The 27,719-nt window shown below is 38.3% G+C and overlaps 1 protein-coding gene across 1 annotated transcript; it reads left to right on the top strand.

The window, feature by feature from the left end:
• The first annotated feature begins 17,044 nt into the window (after positions 1 to 17,044).
• LOC149827487 (auxin response factor 16-like) lies at positions 17,045 to 27,022 on the top strand. The gene is made up of 13 exons (XM_090019395.1): positions 17,045 to 18,216; positions 20,435 to 20,544; positions 20,640 to 20,738; positions 20,837 to 20,893; positions 21,038 to 21,193; positions 21,283 to 21,367; positions 21,631 to 21,721; positions 21,843 to 22,007; positions 22,111 to 22,309; positions 22,399 to 22,537; positions 23,253 to 25,069; positions 25,882 to 26,072; positions 26,428 to 27,022. The coding sequence occupies exons 1-13, from the start codon at positions 18,171 to 18,173 to the stop codon at positions 26,621 to 26,623; spliced, it is 3,351 nt and encodes a 1,116-aa protein (XP_089875521.1). The 5' UTR covers positions 17,045 to 18,170; the 3' UTR covers positions 26,624 to 27,022.
• The last annotated feature ends 697 nt before the right edge of the window (positions 27,023 to 27,719 follow it).

Genomic DNA, 27,719 nt, shown 5'->3' with positions numbered 1-27,719 from the left:
AGAATTTAGATTCAAGTAAATTAAGATTATACCACACTAAGTACATGTGGTAGTCCAGGAGCACAATAGACACTCTATATAAATAAATAAATTTACATATACATACACGTGTGTGACATAATGACATAAAAATTAATTTTACTTTTTTTATATTTACATGGAGAAACTGTCACTAGGATCAGAGACTCTGCCTGCCGTACTTACAATCACTGTCCTGACAGCTTAAAACCCTGTGGTTAAATTGGTTTCGGCCAAAGCAATATTTTTAGTAAATAAGCAAAGACAAACACGTACATGTTTGGATTAAGAAAAGAACACCTAACTGTATTTTTTAAAGTGCTTAGGATGTTTAAGACATAAAACTGGTTAGCAGCTATTGTTAAAAATGATATTTAGTGGCGCTTTTGAAGCATAGCTAAAGGTCTAGTTGGAAATTAGACCTTTAGCAGTGCTTCAAAAGTTAAAGGATCTTTTTAATGCTACAGTGAGCTGAGCGTCCATCATGCACCCATCCATTCGGTCAGACTCAAAAGTGGTCAGGCAGCTACCACTCACTATATAATATTAGATCTTCCGATTGTATTGTATACGCTCACTTTCTAAGGACTACAAAATTCAACACTCGACTTGCATCAAAATCAATATATATATATATATATATATATATATATATATATATATATATATATATATATATATATATATATATATATAGAGAGAGAGAGAGAGAGAGAGAGAGAGAGATTAGTCGATGGCATAGGCCTTGTCCTTTAACACGTACAACACATTGCTATGTGAAAATGGAATGCCTCCAAATCCTTGAAATGAGCTAATAGTGTCACTGTGAAACTTTATACGACTGTTGTGAGTTATGAGGGCCAGTATCCCTACTTCCATAGGGTGTCTGACGAACTTTATACGACTAATTTGAAGAACATGAGGGCCAGCCTCCCTACTGTTATAGGATGCCTTTTGAATTCCTTTGGGTGCAGTAATTGTCTTAATAGGTTAGCAGACATTCTCTCTCTCTCCCTCTCTCTCTCCCTCTCTCTCTCCCTCTCCCTCTCCCTCTCTCGGGCAGTTCAATGCACACTCGACCAACTTAGATGGAATAAGTAGCAAGCAACTGCTATATGAAGAATCTTTCACCACATTAAGTGCACCCTCACATAGTCCCTTTCTCTCTCTACTTTGAAAAGGCCTTACCACCTTTTTCACTTTTACATTCCACGCAGCGGCAAGTGGTTGAATCGATGCCCTCACACCAAATTCATGAATCAGTTATAGGTCCCATGCATGAACATATATCACTTCATTACTCTCTTCTTAATACTTTCCTAATGCGTTAATTAACTCCATTGCTAAACATGTATAATGATCTTAATTTTGAGTGAAAAAAAGGTAAAAGAGAATACAACCGGAAGTCAAAGAGGCCTGCTAAATTCCCCATGTCTCTTGTTGGCAAATATCGACGATATTCGAAACTTCTCTCTCTCTCTCTCTCAGACAATAACAATGACAAACTATATAACAGTTGCAGGACGGTTCAAAACATGAGCCCGTTAAAAGGAAAAAAGAAAATTATGTACCGCTTCCAGCTATCAGTAACTGTTTGCTGAAAGAAATGATTATGTGGAGATATATCGAGATGTTTAACAGTTACCTTTCACCAACTGCAAAGGAATGACCATTTCTTGCTTTGTAGGGTCACATTCCACAGTTGTTTTTGGCAAGCCATCTTATTTTTAGAATCGATCAAAATGTCCTTTCCAATAAGTCGTTCTGAATGTAGCACTTTGGAGAAAATCGTTAGAAGACCGCTTTCAAGAAAATTGACAGAAAAGCTCTCTCTCTCTCTCTCTCTCTCTCTCTCTCTCTCTCTCTCTCTCTCTCTCTCTCTCTATATATATATATATATATATATATATATATATATATATATATATATATATATATATATATATATATATATATATGTAGTTCCTCCTAACTGTTATAGTATAGACATTACTGAATTTCATTGTTCCAAGCTATGTTTGATAAATCTGACCTTACAGATTTGTTCAGCATGATCTATTTGCTAGGAATTGATTATTAGGTTAAGTTTTTTATGAAAAATATAATTTCATGAGCTTTAAAAATTATAAGCCATTGATTTTGAATCTTTATAAAAACCTATTTGCATGTCATAGTCAGATGATTCAAAAGCTGATTCCTACTAAAACTACGTAGATCACAGCTGTAATGTTAGATTTCAAAAAAACTATCAAAAAAATTAAAATTTTGGACTGTCCACACCATTCTACTGTTAGGAGGAACCAATCATAGTCTCTTTCATATATATATATATATATATATATATATATATATATATATATATATATATATATATATACAGTAGAGAGTAGGTGCTTAATGGGTTTTTCTTCTCTTCCAGTGTTTTTTTTTTTGCAGTTCTTACCTCATAAACGTGTTGGGCATGGTCAGTTTTCGAGGATTTCGTTCCTAAATCATGTGATTTTTATGAAAAAATTTATATTTAGATCCTCAAAATTTTACAAAGATTTTGGGCTGTTGATTTTGGGAACCTTATAAAATCCCACCCATGTGTTGGAATAGAACACTTAAAGAGCTGATCCCTATAAACTCAAGTACATATATCACATCTGTACGGTAAGAATTTAAAAAAAAAACCTGAAAAACCAATTAAGCGAGTATCATTAAGCACCTAGCTCTACTCTCTTTCCCTATATATATGCAATTGCATGGTAAATAAGCTTATCAGTGTCTCCCTTCTCATGCATGGTATTAGTCCATATGCACCTAGACAAATTCATCTCTCTCACACATGGGATGACAAAAACCACTGTTCATGCGTCATAGCTGTCACGGTCACGAGTCCTTGAAATCACATCCATATTTATGTATGCGGTCCGGCTGAGAAGTGGTTTGAGTTGTCGATGGACAAGCCGTGGTGGGCCAAACATTTGCTGTCCTTTCCATTGCTGTCCTCAGTGCTCTGAGATTTGAGGAGGAAAGAAATACTTTCCATAAAGCTAAATGGATCCCACACCTTGAGAGCTTTATCATCTTTGGTGCATATTTAAAACCACCACCACCTCAATCATATGTGCCAAGCCATTATGGTAGGGTCCTTCTTTTGTGTGATTAATGTACCTGACTATTGAGATTTGTTTCTCATCATGCATGTCCATCGTTTCCTTTGAATTTCTTTATTGAAAGAAACTGTCTGCTGTGATGAATTTTTACTTTTTCTATTCCATATATGAAGAAACTCGCTTCCAGAAGCTCTTTCAAAAGTGGGAAACTTCTCGCTTATCTGAAAAGAGAGAGAGCTCTGAAAAACTCGGGCAAAATACGAGAAACTCGGTTTTCTTTAGTGGGAAGCCCACTTCCTCCTTGTCTTCCAAACAGATTCTCCTTCATTTCTTTGATGTTTTTTCTCTTGCTTCTTGTAGCTTCTTACTAGCTTCTCCCTCACTTCCTACATTTTTCATAATATTAGAAAATTATGACTGTTTTATAACAAGCTTGCATGTTTTTTTATATCTATTTATATTTGTATTTAAGTCATTTCATGTTTGCTTTTGCCCACGCTTTGTATTACTTTTTATGTGTTTCTTTTTCGTTTTTGATGTGCTTGCATAATCGCTTCACAATTGTATCTCTCCTTTTGCTTCATACTACTTTTTAATACTAGTTTTCCCATGCACTTTCACTTCACTTATCGCTTCTCTCATTTCATTTTCTGATAACTATGTTCCATACCTATTTGTTTCAAAGAAGGCTCAATACTTATCTCTTTGAGTTGGTAGGTGCATGATTAAGTAACACCCTGATAACGGTAAAAATGAAAAAGATAAAGGATGTTTTTTTGTTTTGAATAAATAGAAAATAGATAATGCAGAAAAGATCAAGGATGTTAAAGACTCGAAGTAAACCATAAGAGGAGACATGAAAGGATTTTCTTAGATAACCGAGAAGAAACTAATAAACTCGGTGACATAAAACCCCAAGTTCCCCTTGTACACCAAAGTTTAGCCTTGCGACAAAGGACGTGCACCTGTGGGTTTAGAATGGAGATATGAAAGATTTGAGAAGACTGATGCTGTAAGTCTAAACGGCAAGGGATCGAGAAACAAGGCTTGTAAAACCCAACCTTATGTAGTTGGGAAAGTGTTATGATGACCCTATGTAGTGCATGTCACCTTGTTTTGGGATGTCGCAAAAGTTCAAAACCCAATGGTATGGTTGTATAATTAGTGGGGGTCTACTTAACCTCAGCTTGCCTATATAAAAGAAAAATCAAATCCCATGAGCATCACCCCATGCCTAAGCCGAAGCTTGGTTGGGGTAGAGAGGTAATCCCTTGGAGTTTTATGCTGACAGGACAGCGATTGTAAGTACTGCAGGCTGAGCCAGCGCGGCTAGGTCTCCTTGCCTGTGGCGGTTTCTTTTCAAGATATGGGATCATGGAATTCCTGAAGTTCGCCATGTTTTGAGCAATTCAATTCCAATCAAACTCTGAACGAGCAAAATAAAAGAAGAAATAAAGTATATGAAGGAAAATTTTTCAGGAAAAAAGAAAAAAACAAAAAGATGAAGAAAATGGATCTTAATATAAGATTGAAAAGTTTTTTTTGGTAAAAGAAAGTTAGTGTTGGCTAATCACATGACCACAAAAGCTAACTAAATTATTTATATGGGTACTTGGTCAAAGTAATCACCACCTATGAATGATATCGACAATAAGTCTTCTTATCGAGCTAGAATTTGGAACATATTGTTGTCAATTGGGACAACTGAATGAGAGGGTTTGATTGCGTAGCTCATGTATGTTTTTCTTACTTTTTTTCAATGCCACAATAACAATGGAGCAATTATGGGACCCACATTTCAAAAGTAGAATACAAGAGTTTGGAAGCTAAATGGTAAATGTAGAATGTCTACTGTCAATGTTGACTGTCTTGATTGTGGGCCACTATTACAAGCTAGGACAACAGCCCCACTCTCCTTGATCACGTAAAAAATGTTTTTCCAAGATCTGGATCCAAAAAGTTATTGTTTCTCAATTATCGATTGCATTATTGGTCCTGTAGCTGGGGAAAATGACAAGCTCGGCTCGTAAACAGTTCATCTGAACTCGTAAAATTGGCTCTGAAAGCCAAATTGTGCCGAACTGAGTAACAGGGTGTTTGGCTTGGCTCGACTCACATAGGCTTGTTAACCAGTAATAGAATAAAGATCATGTGGTTGAAGTATTTGGCTTGCAAACAATAAGTTTAGGGTTTAAATCTTATTTCTTACTGCTTTGAAACAATGCAGGGGTCTACCTAACTCAGGGTTACCGGAAGCACTATAGGACATGGGGGAAGAGCTCTTCCCCGAAGTGCGTTTGCATTTCGAAAGTGCAAAACATGGCGCTTCCGAAATGTACTAGAAAGTGCCAAAAAAAATAGAAAGCATGCTTCCCATTTAGAAAAGGAAAGCGTGCTTCCCAATTTAGGGAAAGCTCGCTTCTTCTTCTTTCTTCATTTTGTGTGTGTGTGTTTATTTTTCTCTTTTTTCACTTCTTCCTCGCTTTTGGTTCGCTTTCTAGGTTGCTTTCGAGATGATTCTTGGTTCGTTTTTAAGTTGTCCCGCTCTTATCATTTTCTAAAATTTAAAAAATGCCTCGTTTCCTGCTTCCGCTTCTCACTCAAGCTTTTCTGACTGGCAACTCTAGCCTAACCCGAGCTTGCCTTTCCAAAAAAAAAATCAAGAGCATATCATGCTTTTTGAAAAATACACAAACGCTTTATATATATATATATATATATATATATTATTCCCAACTACCGATACATGCAAAGTATGTCATGGAAATGGGCTTGGTGATAACTTAAAATGAACAAATTCATGATTGTAATAATGCATTTAATGTTCCGCAACATGAAGTTCAAATAATGCAATTTGTAGCATTTGGCATGGCATGAAATGTGACCGATTTTGTGAAAATTGTAGGAACTATTTATGAACTTGGTATTGCCCAAACAGGCCAAACTTCCTAAATATTGACCATATTAGACCTAGCTGCTCCTTTGATAGCCATGTGTCTTCTCTTCTGCCCATGTGGATATTCATGCTGAGGCATTTACACAATTTTAATATTTTGTTAAACCCAATTGCGCACGGGTGTGTCCATAGCTTTCAGAGGTGGGCCACCTAAAGCAGGGTGGTAATGGGTCTCACCCGAGGTTTTTCTTGCTTGGGTGAGGGTTACTTGTCATAAAAAAAATATTTTGTAATAATATTTCAATAAAAATATATTGAAATATAAAAATATCAACAAAAGTTTTTATTAGTTAAAAGGTTTCAAAAATTCTTGTGCTCGTGTCCCACTTTTGAAAAAAAAATTGAACTTGTGAGTCGAACCCACACCCTGTTTTGAGTCCACGGCATATACACAATTTCACATGTGCATGCGTAAGTGCATGCATGCATGTTGAGGCTTGCACAACACATGCAAACAATAATGTTGATCATGCTTCTTTTTCCTAATACAAAGTAGTAATATCTTTTTTTTTTTGAGGATAAAACTACTACACTATCTTTGTTCTGCATGCATGAATTGACAAACCAATACCTCACCATGCATAACTTTTATCGTGGGCATGTGCATGTGCATGCCTGCACATGCACTCCTCTCATAGAGTTACACCTGTTTTGTTTTGTAGGGATGAAAATGAATCTGATTCAATCAGGCCGTTGAGCCAAAGTATATATATATATATATATATATATATATATATATATATATATATATATAGCGAGAGAGAGAGAGAGAGAGAGAAAAACTACCATGAGAACCATAATTTTCATAGTTTTTTTGTTCTTTTCTTTTACATCTAACCATAAGGATGCGATCTGCATGTTTGGTTTTATAAAGACTAACTCTTGAATCATCTGAATATGATGAGTAAATATGATTTTTTAACGGTTTAAAATCAACAGCTCATAACCTTCTTAAATATTCAAGCATCTAAATATCATATGTTTTTTCATCGAAGCTACACGAACGGATAATTGAGCAAATTCTTCATGCCAAACACATATGCATGGTTGGATATATATATATATATATATATATATATATATATATATATATAGAGAGAGAGAGAGAGAGAGAGAGAGGTTATCCTTAACTTTTATCGTACCTTCTAGTAGAAACAGCCCATTTCTTCACATTTTCTTGATTTTTTTTGTGGATCAAGCATTATAGATGTGATCTATATTGTTTGGTTAGTCAAAAACAAGTTTTAGATCATCCAATCATATTAATCAAGTAGAATTTTCAAGGGCTTTGAATTTCAACGGTGCACAATGCATCAAAATTATCGAACTTAAGCACGAAGGGCGGATTTTTAGTGGTCCTTTTCACAAAATTTTTGGTCTTTTTTACAAATCTGTCCTTGTATACATGTTCAGCAGGAAGCTGATCAGGTCATGCTGAACATGAGCGTTTTTGCTCATGCTGACATCGTGGTCATCCGATTTGCATTTTAAAAAGCTCAAAAGCCAACAAAACCACGTGGCATTCATCCAAAATGCAAACAGACGGCCACGATGTCAGCATGAGCAAAAACCCTCATGTTCAGCATGACCTGATCTGCGCCCTGTTCAGCATGGTCCATTTGCTAATTAAGAACTGGGCTATTGGTCATGCTTTACAATGAAAAAACAAGATCCGTTAACCAAGCATATAAATTACACTTAAATTTCATAAAAAAATGAAAAACTCTTGAAAATGTTTCATTTATACTTATTTTGTACCTGGAGCTTGGGTAGGAGACCAGGGTTGAGGTTCTGGTTTTAATAAATGAGTCTAGCTTGAACATATATGGTCACAGGACTTTTAAAATATATTTCACGCAGTCACACGTGTACCTTATCATTAGCTATGAACTATGATTGAAAATTGAATTTAGTGAGCCACAAGAAGTTGAAGAGATTAACAAACAAATTTAAACAAGAAATGCTTGTATATCGACAAATATGATGCATTTTTACAAATACACTAAAATTTTTGAAATCTGCTTACTGTCTGCTAAGGCAAAACTATACTTAAATATATATTCGCACATGCTTTTTTGTTGTCCTCAAGAAGGGCACAAAGATTATGTTATTTACGTGGTCTTCTCTGTTAATCGTAAAATCGCAAATATCTTAGTAAAATTGCATATTTTATACCAAAGATACGAAAAAATCATTACTCAAATATATGTTTGTACCTATTTTTTTGCAGTCTTCATGAAACATGCATAAACAAGTTTTGTGAACTTTGTAACTTCTTAAATACATGGGTAAAATCACATATTTTATACAAAAACCGTTGAAGACAGTGTCAATCTCCTTTATTCTTTATGTAACCTTAACTTAAATGTATATTCGCACCTTAATTTATATATCCTCACAAAGAGCTCAAATATAACTTATATGAACCTCCTTTAATCATAACTTCATAAATAACGTAGTAAAATCATATATTTTATAATAAGATCATATATCTAATTATGCAAGGAGATGCAATTATATATTATAAAAACATCACACACACACACACACACACACATATATATATATATATATATATATATATATATATATATATATATATTCATTTCAATAATTCAAAAATGGACTTGCCCATACATATATACATTTCGTTCATTCAAAACATAAACATGTTACAAACATTCATAATACATAGCTCAACATTAGAGGGTTTGATCTTTACCTTCTTAATGTCATTGAAAGATGTGTATCATGAATTCTAAAGTGTTTTACTTGGGTTCAGCGAACTCTATCACATAGAGTAATTAATTGATAGAATACAAAAAGGCTCAATATCATAGGGTTCAATCTTCGGCTTTTTTATGTCAATTGGGTTACCTTTTTTGTCCGCAAACCCTCTCTTCTCTCAAGAAAATGATTGAGGTCAAACTGCCTCCTATACAATCTAGCTCTTGAGCATTTAAATCCTTCAATCTAACACAGAAGCATGCACTTGTTCCTCCAAGGGCTCATTTTCAATTAGACAGAACTTCACATTGCATTTTAGATTCTATCTTTGGCTTCTTAATATCAATCAGATTGTTGTTTTTGTCCACAGATCCTCTCTTCTCTCGAGAAAATGATTGAAGTGAAATCACCTTCTTTATGCACTACCCACAATCAGATCCTTCTCTTTTTGTTGAGGACAATTAACATCATTCACTATCTCACCATCTCCACACCTGATCTTCTTCAAATTTTCCTCCACCTCAGCCATAACATCTTAATCTTGTTGCTTCAAAATTTTCTTCATTGTCACTTTTTAAACGCGAAAACAAACCCTAAAATGTGAGTTGTCACTTTTTTAATATTAAAGTGTCACAATTAATGTGGTTTGGTAAAATTTACATGCCAAAAAATTGTGCAAATCCCTATGTATTTGTTGATCTCTTGGAAAGATATTTGCATATTTGGAAGGACTTCCCATATTCGAGATGAAATTCTCATATTTGTAAGAAAATTCACATATTTGAGAGGAACTTCATATATTTAGGAGGATATATATGCAAACTTAGTATGAGTATTTATGAAGTTTCAAGGTTTGAGTTTAATAGGATGTTTGCAAATATAATTATGTGAACTTCATGATGTTAGAAAAAAATGTACATACCTCCTTTGTGATACCTGACAAGCAAAAGAATATATCACGTGAAGTTCGTGAGTTTCGCACATGCGAAGGTTAAAAATATCCTTTTACAGTTGGCTATTTGCGATTTTGGACACTGATGAATTTTGGTAAATTGTTGGGTTTTTTGAAAAACATGTGATTTTTGTCATACAATAGGATCATTTTTTGAAATTTAAAAGCCTACCGAGTTCAGTTGAACTAAGTTTGAGCTTTGCAGCTTAACCAAGCTTGTGACTTATGCCTATTTGAGTCAGCCTGACCTAACCTGAGTGTTTAGTTTCTTACAGAGTAAGAATTATGAGCAGGTTCAAACCAACGGGGCTCTGCGTGGTTGGTAGGAACGGCCAATGCATGTCTCTTTGTGGTGGGACATTGCAGGTTCAAACACCACTAGTGGTACATTGAATAATAACTGGTAGGGGTCTGGCTTACCCCAGCTTGCCCTTAAAAAAAAGACAATTATGAGCAAGTTGGTTTGAGGGGGACCTAAAAATATTCTGGTCCAATATGCTTAACAGTAGACGGGCGGAATGGGACGCACTTGAAGTGTTCAAGCTTGACTCATTCATGTGGCGAGCCAAGCTGAGTATGAGCTCATAATCAAGCCGAGTTAAATAAGTCAAGTCCAAGCTAGCTTGTTTATAGGAAAAATACACTGTTTGAAAGCGGAAAGAAATAGGAATACAAAACAGTGCATGTAATATATATATTATACCTAACAGAACTTATACAAGCCAAGCTGAACCAAGTATCTATTGTCCATACCGTCCCTATTTTGCAGGTTCAAACAAGCTCTTTTCGAGCTGAACATGAGCCAAGCCACGAGCGGCTCGACTTTTTTTTCATCCATAAATATCAAGAGGGGTTCCTCAGATGTAGAAGCAATGGATGCCATCAACACCTGTGGGTGAGCCATGATCAGGTGCCGTCACATGGCACACTTTGAGTGTGCCTCTGCACCTGGCTGCCCTATGAAAAGATCATGTGCAATATGATTGTACAAATATTTGTACATTAAGCACCTTATCACCCTTCATCTTGGGGACAGGGCCCGTCAGTTGTGGGGTCCAAGAACGGATGGAAGGCAATCAAGTGCTTAATGCACAAATTTTGTGCCATCTGATTGCACCCGATCCGGATTAGGCTGCCTTCATCTGATTTTGGGCCCCACAACTGAGAGACCGGTAAGCCAAAGAGAGAGGGCATCAGGTGTAGCGGCATACTTCAAAGTGTGGCATGTGACAGCACCTGATCCTAACTCCCCGAGGGTTGCATTGATCTCAACCATCCATTATAAATGCCCTAGATATCGTTCATCTACCACTTGGTTGAAATTGGTGCAGCCCATCTTTGACACACCTTATTGTTCATCAGCATTCGTGTATATTTCATATAATAGAATTTGGACTCCAGTTTTGACACGCCTTATTGGGCTCATACCTGGACCCAATAAGGATTACATAAACCAAACCCGATCTATACTCAGTAAAATAATATGTTTCAAGTATTTTACATTGAAAAAATGTGGATCTTAATCAGAACTCAGGTTGGGCCATAGTTTGGTAAAAACTTCATAAACCATACTCAGCTAGACCTCATGGGTCCGACCTGGATAGTTAACCACGCCCTCTCTTTTGTTTTTTTGAAAGGCAAGCTGGGGTTAGGCATGCAGACCCCTACCAGATATCTCTTGTGCCACATGTGGCAGAGGGATTCGAACCTGGGCCTTCAGCTTGGCACACGACTTCGCTTACCACATGGGATACCACCTCGGTAGTAGACCCCTTCTTTTGTTACCAAGCCCTGACCCTACCAGATATATGGCACGGTATCGAGTTACATCTAACCCCTTGATCACACCCCTGGTTAGGTCCATAGACTTCAAAAGGGCAAGGCCATGGTCCGGGTAGGCCTGAGGGTCCTCACTAATGTGCAGTTTCCTTTTCTCATTGATAATCCAAAATGTGAGCTGAAGTCAGCAAGGTTGGGATCATTTTATTGAGTAATGAGTAAGATACAAAGACCAAAAAACGAGCCTGAACTATGTGAAAACATCCACAATTGCTATAAGTTTATAAATACAATATTTATTGATGTTACTGAATATGTTTATAAATTAATTGGGTTTTATATTTTCAAATATTATAGATATTAATAAGATATATTTTCAAGTACTTAATATTAATGAAGGTACAAAACTATTGAGCTGAAAATCACATGTACAAGCTGTATCGACTCAATCTGACCTAGTTCAGAATGTTTTGTTTGCTACAATGTTATCAGTATAGGTGCATATACATCGTGTCGGTAGAAAATGGACACGCTTCATCCCTGAATCTGCTATTTTTTAATAAATACAAAAAATAATTAAAAATAATTTATTATAATTTTTTAATAGTTTTAACATGTGTCACGTTATGATTAACATGTAATATTTTTTATTATTTTCTGACCAATACAGAACAATTCACTTGAGTATCGGTATCGACCCATACTGCTGAATCGGTGACCCAAAACACCGATTCAAGTGACAACATTGTTTTGTTAACAACCCTTCCTTTGATCATTTTGTTTTAATTTAAAACCATGACTTTTGAGTTGTGAATGGACCATTGATTTTTGAATGACTTGTAGAACTACTTACAAGTCACATTCACATGATTAGACACCAACCTTTTAGTAAACAACCCATGTAAATTAAATCATGTATGTAAGGAATGGTTTTCAAAATAAAACCAGAAAAATATGAAAAAATATGGTTTCTATTTAATAGTTTGATGCCTGCCAATACCAAACATTTTCCCTATGTCTACAAAAATCTTTAATACTAATATAGGTGAAATGGTAAAGTTTTGATTCTTACAAAGCTCATTTTATTTTTTTTAATCTAACTTTGTATATTTGATTTATGTGTTCTTTTTTGTATATGAACCAGCTTTTGGGTCACCAAAATCTAGCGTGCATACCTGTGCTATGCAAGCCTACATGTCCGCCTTGCTGTCAAGCCTCTCCTTTTCCAGAGTGGCGCCCCCGGAATGACCTGAGTCGTGTCCCCCCCACCCCAGACTCTACGATTCCCCTCGCTACCGTGTCCCCCCACCCCACAACTTATAAAATAAAAATTAACTTGTAGCAGGTCGGATCACTCGTGTTGGCACTTGACCTGACCTGTATTCATCTAGCTGAAGTCTGGAGCAGGGCAGGGTGGCCCGCTGCCCGTGGGCTGCCCGACCCAACTCAAGGAATTCAATTCCTTAGTACGGTTTTTTCAATTTTCGAAAACTCAGGGTCACATTAGTCATTGAACGTGAGTGTGGACCCTGATCCCGCTAAACCCTATAAAACTCCCTTTCACTGACATTCTGCCCGCAAAGCACGCCGAGGAAGATCCAACGGCAACCGGAAGTTCGGACACAGAGATCAACCAATCGCGTCCGTCCGAACCTCCGATGGGGCCCAGCTGAGGCAACCTCCCCCACTAATCTACCGTTTAAAATACTAAACCACTTTCCTTCAAATTAAAAAAAAAGTACTAAACCACTTCATTAATTAATGCACTTAAAAAACCGGAATTTAAAATTGCCCAACAAATTCACTCCTGTCTACATCCTATGAAACACGTGGGACCCACTATCCATCCCCAACTTGATCTATTGGATCAATAAATCCAAACACCCCACGACTATATTACAAAAGTACCATTACCCTTCGATTTTTATGCATCCCACTTAACTATTACCAAAGTTACCGTATTCTTGACTATCCCCGAAAAATAAAAATAAAAATGTTTCCCTATTCATGTTCCCCAATTAAGGCTGACAATGGATCGGATCTATGTTGTGTATCATCTCCTATTTTTTACCACAATTTTCAAGTATGGGGATAAAAATATATATGCCAAGCAAGTTTAACTGGGTTCGACCTAAACCTGACCCGACAAAATTCTAGTCAGGTTTTAGGATTTTGTCCAATATGGTCACCATCTTGAGCAAGGATCCAGGGAGCGACTATGTACCATGGCTAAGTGTCATAACCAATCACATGACAGCATTTCATGTAGGGCCTACACTCTATAACTGTTACACTCATGCAATGCTGTCATGTGATATTGGCTATGGCACTTAGCCATGTCACTTAACCTCTCCTTTGATCTCAACTCCACCATCTTGGTGGTTTCACACACACAGAGAGAGAGAGAGAGGGAGGCAACCTGCTGCTGATAGTTCTAACTCTAAATATCAAAAAAATTGCCTAAAGGGCATAAACAATTGAACCAATTATTTGAGTTGTTTGAATTAGATTTCGAGACAAGCATTTTATTTTGTAGTTATATATCTAAAATACTATCTCTCAAAAAATTAGTTTTTGCAGCTCTTAATTTAATAGATCAAACAAATACTTGACTTTTGAGCTTGTGTGGAAACTAAAGGGAAATGGGGCCATGTTTACTCGCCTTCTGCCAAAGATACTTGACAAGGTGGACCATGATCAAGCTTGGTGACAGTTGTAGAAAAGATGAGTATGGCTTGTTGGGAGCTCCAATTTGATTTTTTTTTTTTTTTAGTAAGAACAAATAGGATGCTTTAAATAGGAGTTGGTTTTCTTTATTTATGTGAGTAACCTACTTGGTTTAGTTCCTTGTGATGTTGAAAAAGTGTCCCCCAAGAGATCATGGATTATGTGGATCGGTTGAACCTTAAATTAACATTAGCAGTTGGCAATAATCGTGCTGCTTAATTTTGTTTTAAATAAACCTTTTATTGGTGTAATTAATACACTTCCATCTATATAATCAAAGCCAATTTGGATTCAATTGGGTGATAGAATGTGAACCCCATAGTTAATTAGTAATATCATCATATATAATAGAGAACCTTGAACAATCAAATTAACATAGAAACATCCCAGTACTTTTTTTTTTTAATAATGTGAAGAAATCACTGTTATGGTTTGGACACCCCGCCCCGGACCTAGAGGTTCCATGTCCTAGTAAATAAGCAAATTTTAAAAAAAGGAATAGAAATCCTCAAATATCTTTGTCAATTCCATTGAGAACTATGATGTAGATATCAATCAATCACCCTAATTCAACATTAGTTGTGACATCGACAAGAAGATAATGATTGATGGTCATCATCATTAATGTGAAGACTGACTTAATCAATCCTTTTAAGTAATCAAGTCATAAAACTCTAATTAATTAGATCATAGCTTAAACCAACTCACGTATCATTCTTCTGCTAGTTGCATGAGGATCACATGACAGGAAGGTTGAAATAGTTGCGCAAACCGGGCCAAGGCTTGAACCCCAATTCAAGCTCTGCTCAAGTAGGCCAAACCGGCTGGCCCATGTCTGCTTGTTGACAGGCCAGTCCTAAACCCATTCATAGCTCCGACGTTATCCCAAACTCCAGCCCAACCCGACTTGTTTGGGAAGAGTCATGTAGGGATATAAAACAGGTCGGACTTGGTTCAGATCTAGGCATTACTGAAATTCACCTACTTGCCTAATCATATTTAGATTCAGATTAAGATGAAAAAATACAACACTGAATCCGGATGGGATCAGCTAATCGGGCATGTAACCGTGTTGAATTATCTGTTGGATTTGGATTTGGAATCAAAATTACATACGAATTCAAATTCAATTATTAAGCAGCTGCTTTACCAAATCCGACTAATTAATCCAATTTGGATTTAGTTGGATATGTGAACCCAAACCCGATCTTTTGACATCCCTAGAGCCACAGGCTGACCAGCCCAATGCCTACTGCACGCTATTCAATGCCCCCAACTTATCCAAATAAGTTGGTGAATCTAAAAACCCGATCATATTGCGATTTTTTAAATGAAAAAATCATAGGAAGTGAATTATCAATAAAATCATGTGAAATTTCAATTCTCGCCCATTTCTTGTATTTTTCATAGATTTGAAAATTTTATATGTTTGAATTAAAATATACCCACATTTTCTCGATATTTTCTAAAAGACAAATTTTAATTTTTCCCGTGAAATTTCCTCTTGCCAAAAAGATTCCTAAGAAGGAGATTTTGTCCAACAAACGATAATAAAAAATTAAAGGGCATATCAGTCTTTTGAAATAATTATAATAATTTCCAACATCTTTTAAAAAACGAGGGGAGCACGTGAGGTGGGCGCAGGTTTTGCGGCAGAATACTTGGAATTTTATAATTCTATAAAATTTAAAATAGAAGATAAAAGTAAAGCAGAGACGAAAAATACCCATAACATCCTTATTAATTACCTAAAAAATTATAGTTTAAAGAGAAAAATTGAAAAAGGCAAAACCGAACATGAACTTGCCACGTGTAAAGTATGGTGCACATTTCCCAAAAACCTCCGAAACCTTTTCTTCGAATTAGGAGCTTGTTTCTTAGTAAATGTACTATAGGTAAGGTAAAATCAATAGTACTTTGGAGTTGTCAATGGGTTGAACTTGGGCTAAGAAAACTCATGTGGGCTTGGACTTGGATTCGATTTGGAGGTGTTGGTATCATATGATTGAGTATGACTAAACCTGGACTTGGTAAGACCAATGTTGTCCGTATCGGCAGAAAATTGATAGGCTTTACTCTTGAATCGGCTATTTTTTAATAAAATATTAAAATTTAATTTTAAATTATTATTTCAATAGCTTTAACACATGTCACATTCTAATTGATTCATGATATTTTTTAATTATTTTTTGGCTGATTCAGAATTATTCACTCGAGTATCAGTATCGGCCAATTCACCTGAATAGCGATACCGGCAACATTGGGTAGGACTAATTCGAGTTTTGAGCTTTTACCACAAGAATTAAGTAAGATGTGTGGGTGCTTTTTTAACTGGTGGTTACCCTAAGGGTAAGGATTTGCTTTTAATATTGTTTTCCTTTTTTTTCGTACAATTTTAAAAAAAATTCTGAAGATTTTTAAACACGTTTTGAATTTATCTTGAGATTTTCTCTGGATAAAATTATCTTGCTATCGATATTTGTGACATTGGTCCAGACGGTAACACGAGAGTGACCCAACAAAAAACGTAATGATGTCATCATCATTGGCAACCTCAATGGACGGTCAGGATGTCAAATCATTTTTTCAAAGTGGTTTGGCAGATCACTTGATCTGTCTCTATGTGTGCGTGCGCAAATTCAGAGCCTGGCAAAGAGAGAGAAAGGGTGAACACGGAGGATGGGGTCCACTCGGGTAAAATTCTGGGTTGGTGGGGCCCGCCGGCGGAATTGTCCTGGTGGAGCGCCGGAACCAGCACGGCCCCGCCCTCTCTCTCCTTTCCTCTTTTCTTTTCTTTTTGTGTTGCTAAGGCGCCACGCTCTCCCTGATGTCGGCTGCGCCAGAGCGGCTCCGCCTGGGCGATCCCTATTGCGTCATTTCCCGGCGAATTCCCGGAAACACCCTCGGACTCCGAGCCTCGAAGATTATCCGACGACTCCCTCCTACTCGGCCTTCCCCGAGCTCGTTTCCTTCGTCTCGCTCCGCCTTCCCGGCGTACAGCGAGTGAGTTTTCCGGCGCCGGTGTATCGGATATCTACGTAGGGCTGTGGTTGAGCTTCCGGGCTGCCTGAAAGAGCGGCTTCAAGGCTGTTTCCGGCTACGGTGGGTCGAGCTCCCGGCCTGTCTCTAGTGGACTCTCGGTTGGCCGGAGAGAGAGAGAGAGAGAGCTCTGTCGTGGCATGATTTTCTGGCAGAGTCGAAGAAAAACGTTTTTCGGCTGCCGAGCTTTGGGTTTGGATAGAGGTGGGATCCTGAATCTGCGATTTCGGCGAGATTTCATGGTTTTGCGGCAGTGGCGAGTCGTCGCACTTTGGGTTTCCGGCTTCTGAAGAGTGGTGATCTCTCAAGTACTGGCGGTTTCCGGCAAAGTCGGGAAGAGTAAACCAACGACGATTTCGTGGTTTTTGTGTCTGAAATTCGTCATTTTTGGGGGGATTTTCCGCTCGGGAGGTCGTCAGCCAACCGCCGGAGGGGAGATACCGGTGGTTCACCTGCAATTGACTGCGTTAGCTTGACTTAAACGGCAGAAAAATTTAGTTCCAGGTCTCAATTGAACTGAGGAGCAACTCGAGAGTTCACGGAACTACTCATCCATCTGCTAAGGCACTTCCTTTCCTAGTTCCGAATATTTCTGGTCGTTGATTCCACATCTCTGAGTTCGAAATTTCGCCTTCTGGCAAAGGTGGTGAGAGAAAAATCGTGTTTTTTCGGCTAACTAGAAGGGGGAAACTCGATTTTTTTCTTCAGGATTCTGAGGAGAGGTTCCGACTCAATTTGCTTCCTTTTCTCCGAAATGGGAAGAAGGGATCCAAGAGTTGGATGGTGCTAGTTGGCGCCAACTTTGGTGTTAAATTGCTCGCTTGATTTGTTCTGCTCGAACTCGCCGGTGAAAGATTTCCAAGTTCTCGAGATGAAGGCTCCCACAGCTAGCGGGATTTCGACTAATTCTGGCGAAGGTGAGTTCCTCAACATTTTTTGGTTTTCCCAAACAGTTTCCATGTTTTCTTCTTCTTCCCCTAGGAGTTGAGGACTGATGGGGTTTTCCAGATTTGAAGAACAAGTGTTAGAGCTCGTTGAATTCCTGACTGAAATTTTCTTTGGATTTTGATTCAACAGAAATTTGTGGACAACATACTTTGCTTTTACTCTAAATCCTGAACTTTCTTTTGCATTACTTTGATGAGCTTCTTTGCATTGAAGTTCTTTCCTTATTTATCCAGTTTCCTATCAACCGCCGAGTTTCCTTTAGAACGCAAACAACCAAAAGCAAAAGAATGGCGTGGAGCCAAGAAAATAAGTTGGTCACTTTTCTTGTATAATTTGATGATACGTTAAATTTTTTAACGTAGTAGTAACAGAAGTAATTGGATGCCTGTGGATTACATGGTTTTCCCATCTGGTGTTATTTATTGCTGCCATAAAAAGTCGGCCATCTTTGAAAAGTGTAAGGTCGTTTTCCACATAGGAAATGAGCGTCGTCCTTGTCATGGGTGAAAAATACTATTTCACGTTGTGAAGAAAATTTTCGTTGCTAAACTGAAGATTTCATTAGGAAACCATTTAGTATTAAATTTAGGGCTCACCTGAATGTCTTACATGCAAAAGCTGCGGGTGAAGCGGCTAGACTGCTATTTCTAGTTGAGTTGTTTTAGTGTAGGCTCTGTTTGGGAGCTAGTGTTGGGAGCCTCAACGATGGATTCACGGAACTACCATCGTTTGGCATCCCAGTTTTGGGGTGGAGAAGGGAGCTTAGAGTGGAGATTAGAAGGGTGATGGCACACAAAATCATGGATTTCAACAACTTCCCCACAAGGATGTTGTTGTGAAATCTACCCAGTTCATCACACCTTCCAACACCGGCTCCCAAACAGAGCTTAGTATCTAAACCAATTCAATCACCAATATGAAAAGAAGTATATTTTTGGTTCATAGTGGGTGATTAGCAGTTGTAGTGGACTCCTGAATATGAACTTGCAGAACCTGGATACAGTTTGAGGCTTAATTCCATTGTAGAATTGATGAGTAACCTTCTTGTTATGTTTTATGTCAGAATCATACTTTTAATCAGCAAGTAGAAGACAAAAGTTTCCATACCTGCCTAAGTGTTTCAGACAGTATGTTCATAGATCAACATGAAATCAAGAACTTGATTACCTTTGTTTTTGAAACTTGGCCATTGTTTATTGGTCAGATGACCCAGCAAATGGTTTACCTCTAAGAAAAGGAAAACATGTATTCAAGGATTTCCTATTAGTTGAATGTTTGGTGGATTCCAGAAGTTGACAATAGAGAGTTTACGCAACTTTGTCTATTGTATCTCGGTGGCATTATGGAACTTGCACTGAGAAACATACCGTAATTATCGTATATGACATATGTGCCATGTTCTCCTGTAACCCTTAGATTAAGAGAAAATTTTGGGTGAAGAAAAACTTATAATATTGGCTTTTCAACAGTTGGTGTGTTGTACCTGGAAATCCACATGAGGATTGGAGAATGGTCCTGTTCTCACCTGACTGTAGGATCTCAATCTAGTGAATGAATTTTCCTCTGGATTTGAATTGGATCTAGTTGATGCTTGTGTCAACCCAAATCCGACTTTTTCTGACATAAAGGCAGGAGAAGATAGGAGCTTTGCACCATGCTATCTGGTTTGGTTCTTTTTGGTCCTGGAGAAAGCCCAAATTGAAATATTAAGGAGTTTACACGTGGTCATATCAGGATTTTGATCCTGTTGGCACTTCGGGTCTAGGTTTGGGGGCATCTGGGTTTGAATTAGATCCAACCGGTTGGCAACCCATGCAAGAACTATGAACCTTCTGTTACACTGGTTTTGTTGGGAAACATTTTTCTGCAAGTTTCTGTAGCAGTGCCAAATTTCATGGATAAGTTAGACGTTGGTGTCATCTAATCTAATTGGGTGGAATAAGAGCTTTGTGGCAGCTGAACTTCGTATAAATCATGTTAGTGATATGTGATATCGTCTAGTCAACAATGTAGTCAATGATGTAGATTTTTATCAGAAGATGTTAGAAAGCCAGGATAAAGAAACAGTTGGATAATGCTTTGAATTCTGTTTTGACTTGCTGGTTTTGATTGTTTTGTGTTTCTTTATGTTATTTTAGCACCATATTGTTCTATTTCATCATTCTACATCTGTTAATGTGAATACAGAACGAAAAACTATCAATTCAGAGCTGTGGCATGCCTGTGCTGGACCACTGATTTCATTGCCACCGGTTGGTAGCCTTGTGGTTTACTTCCCACAAGGTCACAGTGAACAGGTATGTCTGTTCACTTTGATAAAACAATCTTTTGTGTTTTTTTTCTAGGGGCTGTGTTTTAGAGTTCAAACCATTCTTGGATATTGTATTTTTAGGTTGCGGCTTCCATGCAAAAGGAAACTGATGGGCACATCCCAAATTACCCTAATATTCCTTCAAAACTGATTTGTATACTACACAACGTCACCCTTCATGTATGGTAGTTTCCAGATGTCTTCCATTTCTTCTTTTTCTTTTGGTTGGCTTTTGGATCAAATGCTTGTTACTCAGAGGAGCTCTGTTTGATATTCAGGCTGATGCAGAAACAGATGAGGTTTATGCACAGATGACTCTTCAGCCTGTAAATAAGGTTATGCATAGTACACTACTGACTACTGTGCTGTATGTTCTCTTGATATGTTTGTAGATTGTGTTTATGCTGTAATTTATTATCCTTTTAACCTTATTTTATAAATATTTAGGCACTTTTCTGATTAATGTTTTGGTTCTCCAGCTTGACAAGGATGCATTGTTGGCATCTGATCTTGGTCTTAAGCAAAGCAGGCAGCCAACAGAATTCTTCTGTAAAACACTCACAGCCAGTGATACGAGCACACATGGTGGATTTTCTGTGCCCCGGCGTGCAGCTGAAAAGATTTTCCCTCCTCTGGTATGTGCCTGTTTTTCTTTTCGGTCTTCTCGCTTGGGATTTTTTCTTTCTGATTTTCTTGTTGTGCTTATATTAACATGGTTCTCTAGGATTTCTCAATGCAACCGCCAGCTCAAGAGCTAGTTGTCAGGGACCTGCATGATGTTTCATGGACATTTCGGCATATTTATCGTGGTATATGAATATTCTACATCTTCTGCTGTTTTTCATGACTTTTAATGCCATTAATTATGGTTGATACTGATGTCTGAAGATTTTACTACCTGTGTTGGAAGTTGGAACATGGGAAACTCTACACTGTCCATGTGATTTGGCAATAAACCACTGAATCATCCTGGATTAGTTCTGAATTCGACAAAGTTGGTGTGCACTTGAGCACTCATTTCTTGCATGTTAGACCTTTTGCTGATGGAATATGCATACACATATTTTTCCAGGTCAACCAAAACGACATCTTCTGACAACTGGATGGAGTGTGTTTGTCAGCGCAAAGAGGCTTGTTGCTGGTGACTCTGTACTATTTATAAGGTATATAGATTTTTCATATTAGCTTTTAGTTTCTACTCATCATCTTCTTATTTGTTAATCCTGATCTCAAATTTGTACTGTTAGCTTTTACTTTTTTCCTTTCCCTTTTCTTTCTCAACAGGGATGAGAAATCACAGCTTCTATTGGGTATAAGACATGCTAATCGGCAGCAACCTGCTATTTCATCATCAGTCTTGTCCAGCGACAGTATGCATATAGGAATTCTTGCTGCTGCTGCACATGCTGCTGCAAACCACAGCCCCTTTACTGTTTTCTATAATCCAAGGTAAATTTCAGTGGCATGTATCTCTTTCTCTCGTTTTCTAATGTCCATCATTGATTTTCATTAAATTGGTATTGCTGTCTGTTTTGTCTGCATGGTTCTACAGGGCAAGCCCCTCAGAGTTTGTAGTCCCCTTCTCCAAATATCATAAATCTGTCTATGGAACACAGATTTCCCTTGGCATGCGGTTCAGAATGATGTTTGAGACTGAGGAATCTGGGGTGCGGAGGTATATGGGCACGATCACTGGTATCAGTGACATAGATCCTGTAAGATGGAAGAATTCACACTGGCGCAACCTTCAGGTTTGCTTCTCTATTAAGTTTATAAATTATAAATAATATCTATGTCATCTCTTATGGCCAGTCTGTCATTGTTTTATTTGCTTTGGCAGGTTGGATGGGATGAATCTACTGCGGGTGAGAGGAAGAACCGTGTTTCTCTTTGGGAGATAGAACCAGTTACAACTCCATTTTATTTATACCCTCCACCATTTTTTAGACCCAAATTCTCCAGACAACCAGGAATGCCAGGTACGCCTATGGAAACAAAAGCACTGTTGAAAGTATATCGATGACCCTGGATCTTGAACTTAGGTTGGGCAATCCAGTCTTTGTCTGGAAGTCTGCTTTACTTGTTTGAAATATAATCTTAAAAAAATCTAATCTTTCTCCTTATGCAACTGTTGGAAGGTCCAAGTTTTGATGCTCCCTCAAATCCACAAAGGGCCTCAGCCTGTGAGCAGTTTGTTGATACGCCAGTAATTATATTTTTTATAGAAATCCTGTTGCTTATGATTAGTTATATCACACAGATACCCATTTTGGCTTCCATTCCTGTCCCATTATACACTAGTCATACTTAAAACTTCGTAAAAACGGCCATATCCCTGTTTGCAGCCGTATCCATGTGACATAGATTGCTATCTAATCCTTTTTTTCCTAATTTCGTTTGCAGAAGTTACAATAAAATCCATTTTTATGTTAAATCACTGACTACATTCACTATTGCTGTTGCTTTGTAACTGATGACACTAGCAGCCTATTACACTGCTATTTCTTGTTTCTTCATTTTCTGTTTACAAATTACAATGCATCTTGGAGATATATCCTCTAAACCTTCACCTCCAGCTGTCAAATCTGATTTAGTAATCCTGGTTGCTGAGTCATTAAACTTGCCTTAGAGATGGTGATATATTGGCCTAAATTACCAAATGTATTATGTTGATGCTGAGTAAATATTCTTCAGATGAAGAGTCGGAGATAGAGAATGCCTTCAAAAGAGCAATGCCTTGGCTCACAGAGGAAGCTGGTGCCAAGGATGCTCAAAATCCTATACTACAGGGTATGAGCTTGGTACAGTGGATGAACATGCAGCAGAACCCTCAACTACTTGGTTCGGTTACTCAAGCTGACTGCTTACCTCCCATCACGCCATCACCACTACATAACCTTGGGATCAATGACCCATCTCGACAATTGGGTTTTCAGGGCCATGCACTACCTTTACCTAACTTACAGTTTGGAATGACCAAGTTACATCCGCAAGCCCAACAACTTGACATCCTTCAGCAGCAAAACAGGGCTGCCCAACAACTTGACATCCTTCAGCAGCAAAACAGGGCTCTGGCAATTAATTCTTATCCACAAACACAAAAATCGGGCATTATTGATCAGCAGCAACAACAACAGCTGCAGCAACCACCACCACAACCACCACAACCACCACAACCACCACAACCACAACACCACCAACAACAACAACCTCTTCAGTGCTTTTCTAATCAACCATCAGTGCAGGCTCAGCTACAGAATCAACTGCTGCAGCAGAGTCTCATCAATTCTAAGCTCCAACAGCAACAATTGCCTGCACCAAATCAGCAGCTCCAGCAGCACTTCCTTCTTCCCAATCAGAATGCTCTCCAACCTTCTCCATTACAATCAAGCTTGCAATTTCAGAAGCAGGTATCAGAACAACAACAAAGCTATCTGCAGCAACAACAGTTACCAGTAACTCCAAATCAACTCCAACTGTTGCAAAAATTGCAGCAACAGCAGCAACAACAACAAATGGTAACACAAGTTAGCACAAGTTTGCTGTCTCAGCAGATTCCCCAACCACAAACACAGATGCAGAACCAGCTAATTTCTCCACTATACCAACAGTTCCAGCAGCAACAGCAACAGAAACAGCAGCAGAACCCACTGCTGCATCAGATTGGAGGTGCTCAGCTATTGCATTCCTTGCAAAACCAGCCACAAGAGAAACCATTGCAGCAAGAGGTTCAGTTGGTTAGTCAACCATCACAGTTGTTGCCTGTCTCATCTGGCCAACTACAGGCTCCAGCCAGGGGACCAATGCCTGCACGGGCTCATTCAACATTCACAGATGATGATTCACCTTCAAGCTCAACCTCACCTTCAGCTAATAACTGTTCTGCTTCTTCAAGCTTCATTAATAGAGCACAACAATATTCTGTCAGGACAGGTGATCCCAAACCAGCTGCGAATAGCAGTTTAGTTCAAGAACTTCAGCTAAAGCCTGATATACAAGTAAAGAATGAGTTTCATCCCATGAAGGAAGTGGATCAAGCATCATCACTTTTACCATTGAGGAATAGCACTGCTGATCAATTGGATGCAACTTCTGGTACATCATTTTGCTTGGAAGGTGGTCAACAAAATTTCTCCATGTCTTCCTTCCAACCATCTTCAACTCTTTTCAGAACCGTACATCAGGATAATGACATTCAGGTTGATCCTCGAAATAACCTTCTCTTTGGGGTCAATATTGATGGCCCTTTGACCACCAGCTTAGAGACAGAAACTTTGTTCTCTAATGGATTTGGTTCAGGGAAGGACCTTCAAAATATAATCTCTGGTTATAGTACTCCAAGAAACTTGGATACTGAATTATCTACATCAGGAATATGTTCTCAATCATTTGGGGTTCAAGACACGTCCTTTAAGCCTGGGTGTTCAAACGGCACTGCTGTTAATGAATCTGGCTTCATTAACAAGAGTTCACGTCCTCAGCCCTTGCAGCGGGTGCGGACATTTACAAAGGTATGTTACCACTGTCATGCTACCAGTTCCATGCAAAGCCTCTTAGCAATTGTGCTTCGGCTTATGTTGGCTAAAAGCCACTTGGATATAGATGAATGGCAACTAAAAAGGGTCTATATTCATTCCAGTGTGGAATCTGTGGCAAGATCATCAGCTAGTTATAACAAATTTGTGTAGCTGTCTTTGATTTTATGAACTACAAAGCATGTGAAGTATCATTTTTCTCAACCTCTGTGACCCAACACTGTTTTTAAAGAGGCAACAATCTTATTTCATATTTATCTAGAAAACTTTTGTGGTTTGCCTGCATCATCACACAAATCTTCAATGAGGCTGTGTTGCCTTTGTAGCTCTTGCCAGAGTGGTGTCAGACATGATGTGACCACAAAATGTATAAAAGTGGCAGTTTAATCCATGATCTGACCTCTGAGTCTATTCCGTGTCTACTACGACTTTTTTCATGCATTGGTAATTCAGGGAAACCTTTAGACAAATAACATGAGAACCAACCTTTTTCATGTGGCAGAAGGAATCGTCTGTGAGAGCTATCTACCTCTGTTCAGTATATTGGAGGAATTTTATTCATGTTCTTGATCACTTTTCTTCTATTTTTATGCAAATCAAGCAAGTCTTCTTCACTACTGACATGATTCTTGATCTTTCTAGTGATGTCATTCATACGCAACACCTTTTTGTTCTTAATCAGTTCCTTATTCTGCCAAGGATGCTTTAGCTTTAGTTAGTGGTGAATCTTGTAGAGTGATGTCTAAAAATTTTGTGAAAAGCATTTGAATCAAATCTTCCCTTTGCAGGTTTATAAGCGGGGTTCGGTTGGGAGGTCTATAGATGTCACACGTTACAAGGGCTATGATGAGCTACGTCATGACCTTGCTTGCAGGTTTGGAATCCAAGGGCAGCTCGAAGATCCTCAAACTAGTTGCTGGAAACTTGTCTATGTTGACCATGAAAATGACATTTTGCTCGTGGGAGATGATCCATGGGAGTAAGTTTCTTGTTTTGTTCATTTTTTTCCCGTCTTTATTCCCATCCACAAATGAGCCAGCATGTTACTGTTTTTCAAGTAACTAGATGACGCCGATCCTGGACCGAGGGATGATCATACATCCATAGTTATGAACTGATTCATTTCAGATGCAGTTTCTTTCTCATCTGTGTGACTACACATGCATTTCTAAAAAAACATGCATCATTGCATTTGATGAAATGCATTGACCCACCCATCTCCCTGCCGTGTATCTTGGCATTATGGCATTCGGATGCTCTGATCACCTAAAGATCAAGCTATGTCCCACAGATATGGTTCATCAGTTTATTATAAATATTTTGGTTTTTTTTAGGGAGTTCGTCAGTTGTGTTCAGAGCATCAAAATACTGTCAACAACTGAAGTCCAACAGATGAGTCTTGATGGTGATCTGGGGAACGTGCAGATGCCAAATCAGACATGTAATGGATCACAGGATAATGTAAATATGTGGCCGGGTTACTGTGAGGATAATTCAGGAAACCATTCCTTAGGTTCATTTGACCACTAGCGCAGGGTGACGATGCTTACCTTTTGCTAGCCAGAGGTTGGAGACCGTGGGTTATCAGCCTGTGCCTGGTTCATGTGCATTAAAATGTTCCTGCAGGATATGTTCAGCAGCAGGTCTGCTGGGTAGCGTTAGTGTGGAATAATTGGCAGGGAAAATTGTGCCAAGGAAGACGATATAGGCAAGATAGTGATGCTCTCATCCCACGATGGAGATCTTTTCCATCTCTCTTTGCCATCAGTGAGCTACTGTATAGTAGAAATTTTGAAGCTTACAAGCATAAGTTACTACCTGTGCCTATTTTTGTTTTTTATGATATTCTGCTAGTTGTCATAATGCTCAACACTAGATGATGTATATCAGAAATTAAGCGTACAATAGAGTATGATTGAATTTCTTCCCTCATTGTGTGCAAATTTTCAGTTCTTATGCACTGTAAATTGGAGATAAAAATGTCTCCTTTTGGTGTGTGTGTGTGCGCGTGAGTGTGTGTGTGTGTGAGAGAGAGAGAGGCTGCTATCTGCATTTATGTGGAATCAGTCCATGGTCAAATAGTGGTCAAGAATTTGAACCCGTAAAACTACATGTTTGAGAAAGTTTGGAAGCAAGAAAAACTATCATAGGAAAAGAAAATTTTGAACATGAGAAGTTTTTATATAACTTGTTTATGTAGCATGAGAAAAACATAGTGAAAAAATGAGAATGAGAGGGTCGATCAGCCCCCTCTTAGACAGAGAGAGTCGATCAGCTCCCTCAGATAGAGGTGGTTGACCATGCCCAAGAGAGAGAGAGAGAGAGTGATTTGAAAATAGTGGTGGGTAGCTCTTAGAGAGAGGTGGTTTGACCAACCACGCCCAAGAGAGAGATCTGAAAATAGTGGTGAGCGGTTCTTAAAGAATGATGGTTCAACCAAAGAGATAGAGAGAGAGGTGGTCGACTAGGGATGGCAGTGGACCGGGGCAAAATGGGTTCCCGCTCTGCCTCGCCCTGTTTGGACTGAGATGGAAGAGGCAGGGATGAAGGTTAAAATTAAAACCCATGCGGGAATGGAAGCAGGGATGGACTTACGCTTTCTCCCGCCCTGCTCCGTCCCTGATCC

The sequence above is a fragment of the Nuphar pumila genome, chromosome 10, assembly GCF_984573655.1.
Source record: "Nuphar pumila chromosome 10, dmNupPumi1.hap1.1, whole genome shotgun sequence".
Classification (NCBI taxonomy): domain Eukaryota; kingdom Viridiplantae; phylum Streptophyta; class Magnoliopsida; order Nymphaeales; family Nymphaeaceae; genus Nuphar; species Nuphar pumila.
Note: the sequence above shows the minus strand (reverse complement) of the source record. Positions and strands in the feature narration are given on the sequence as shown.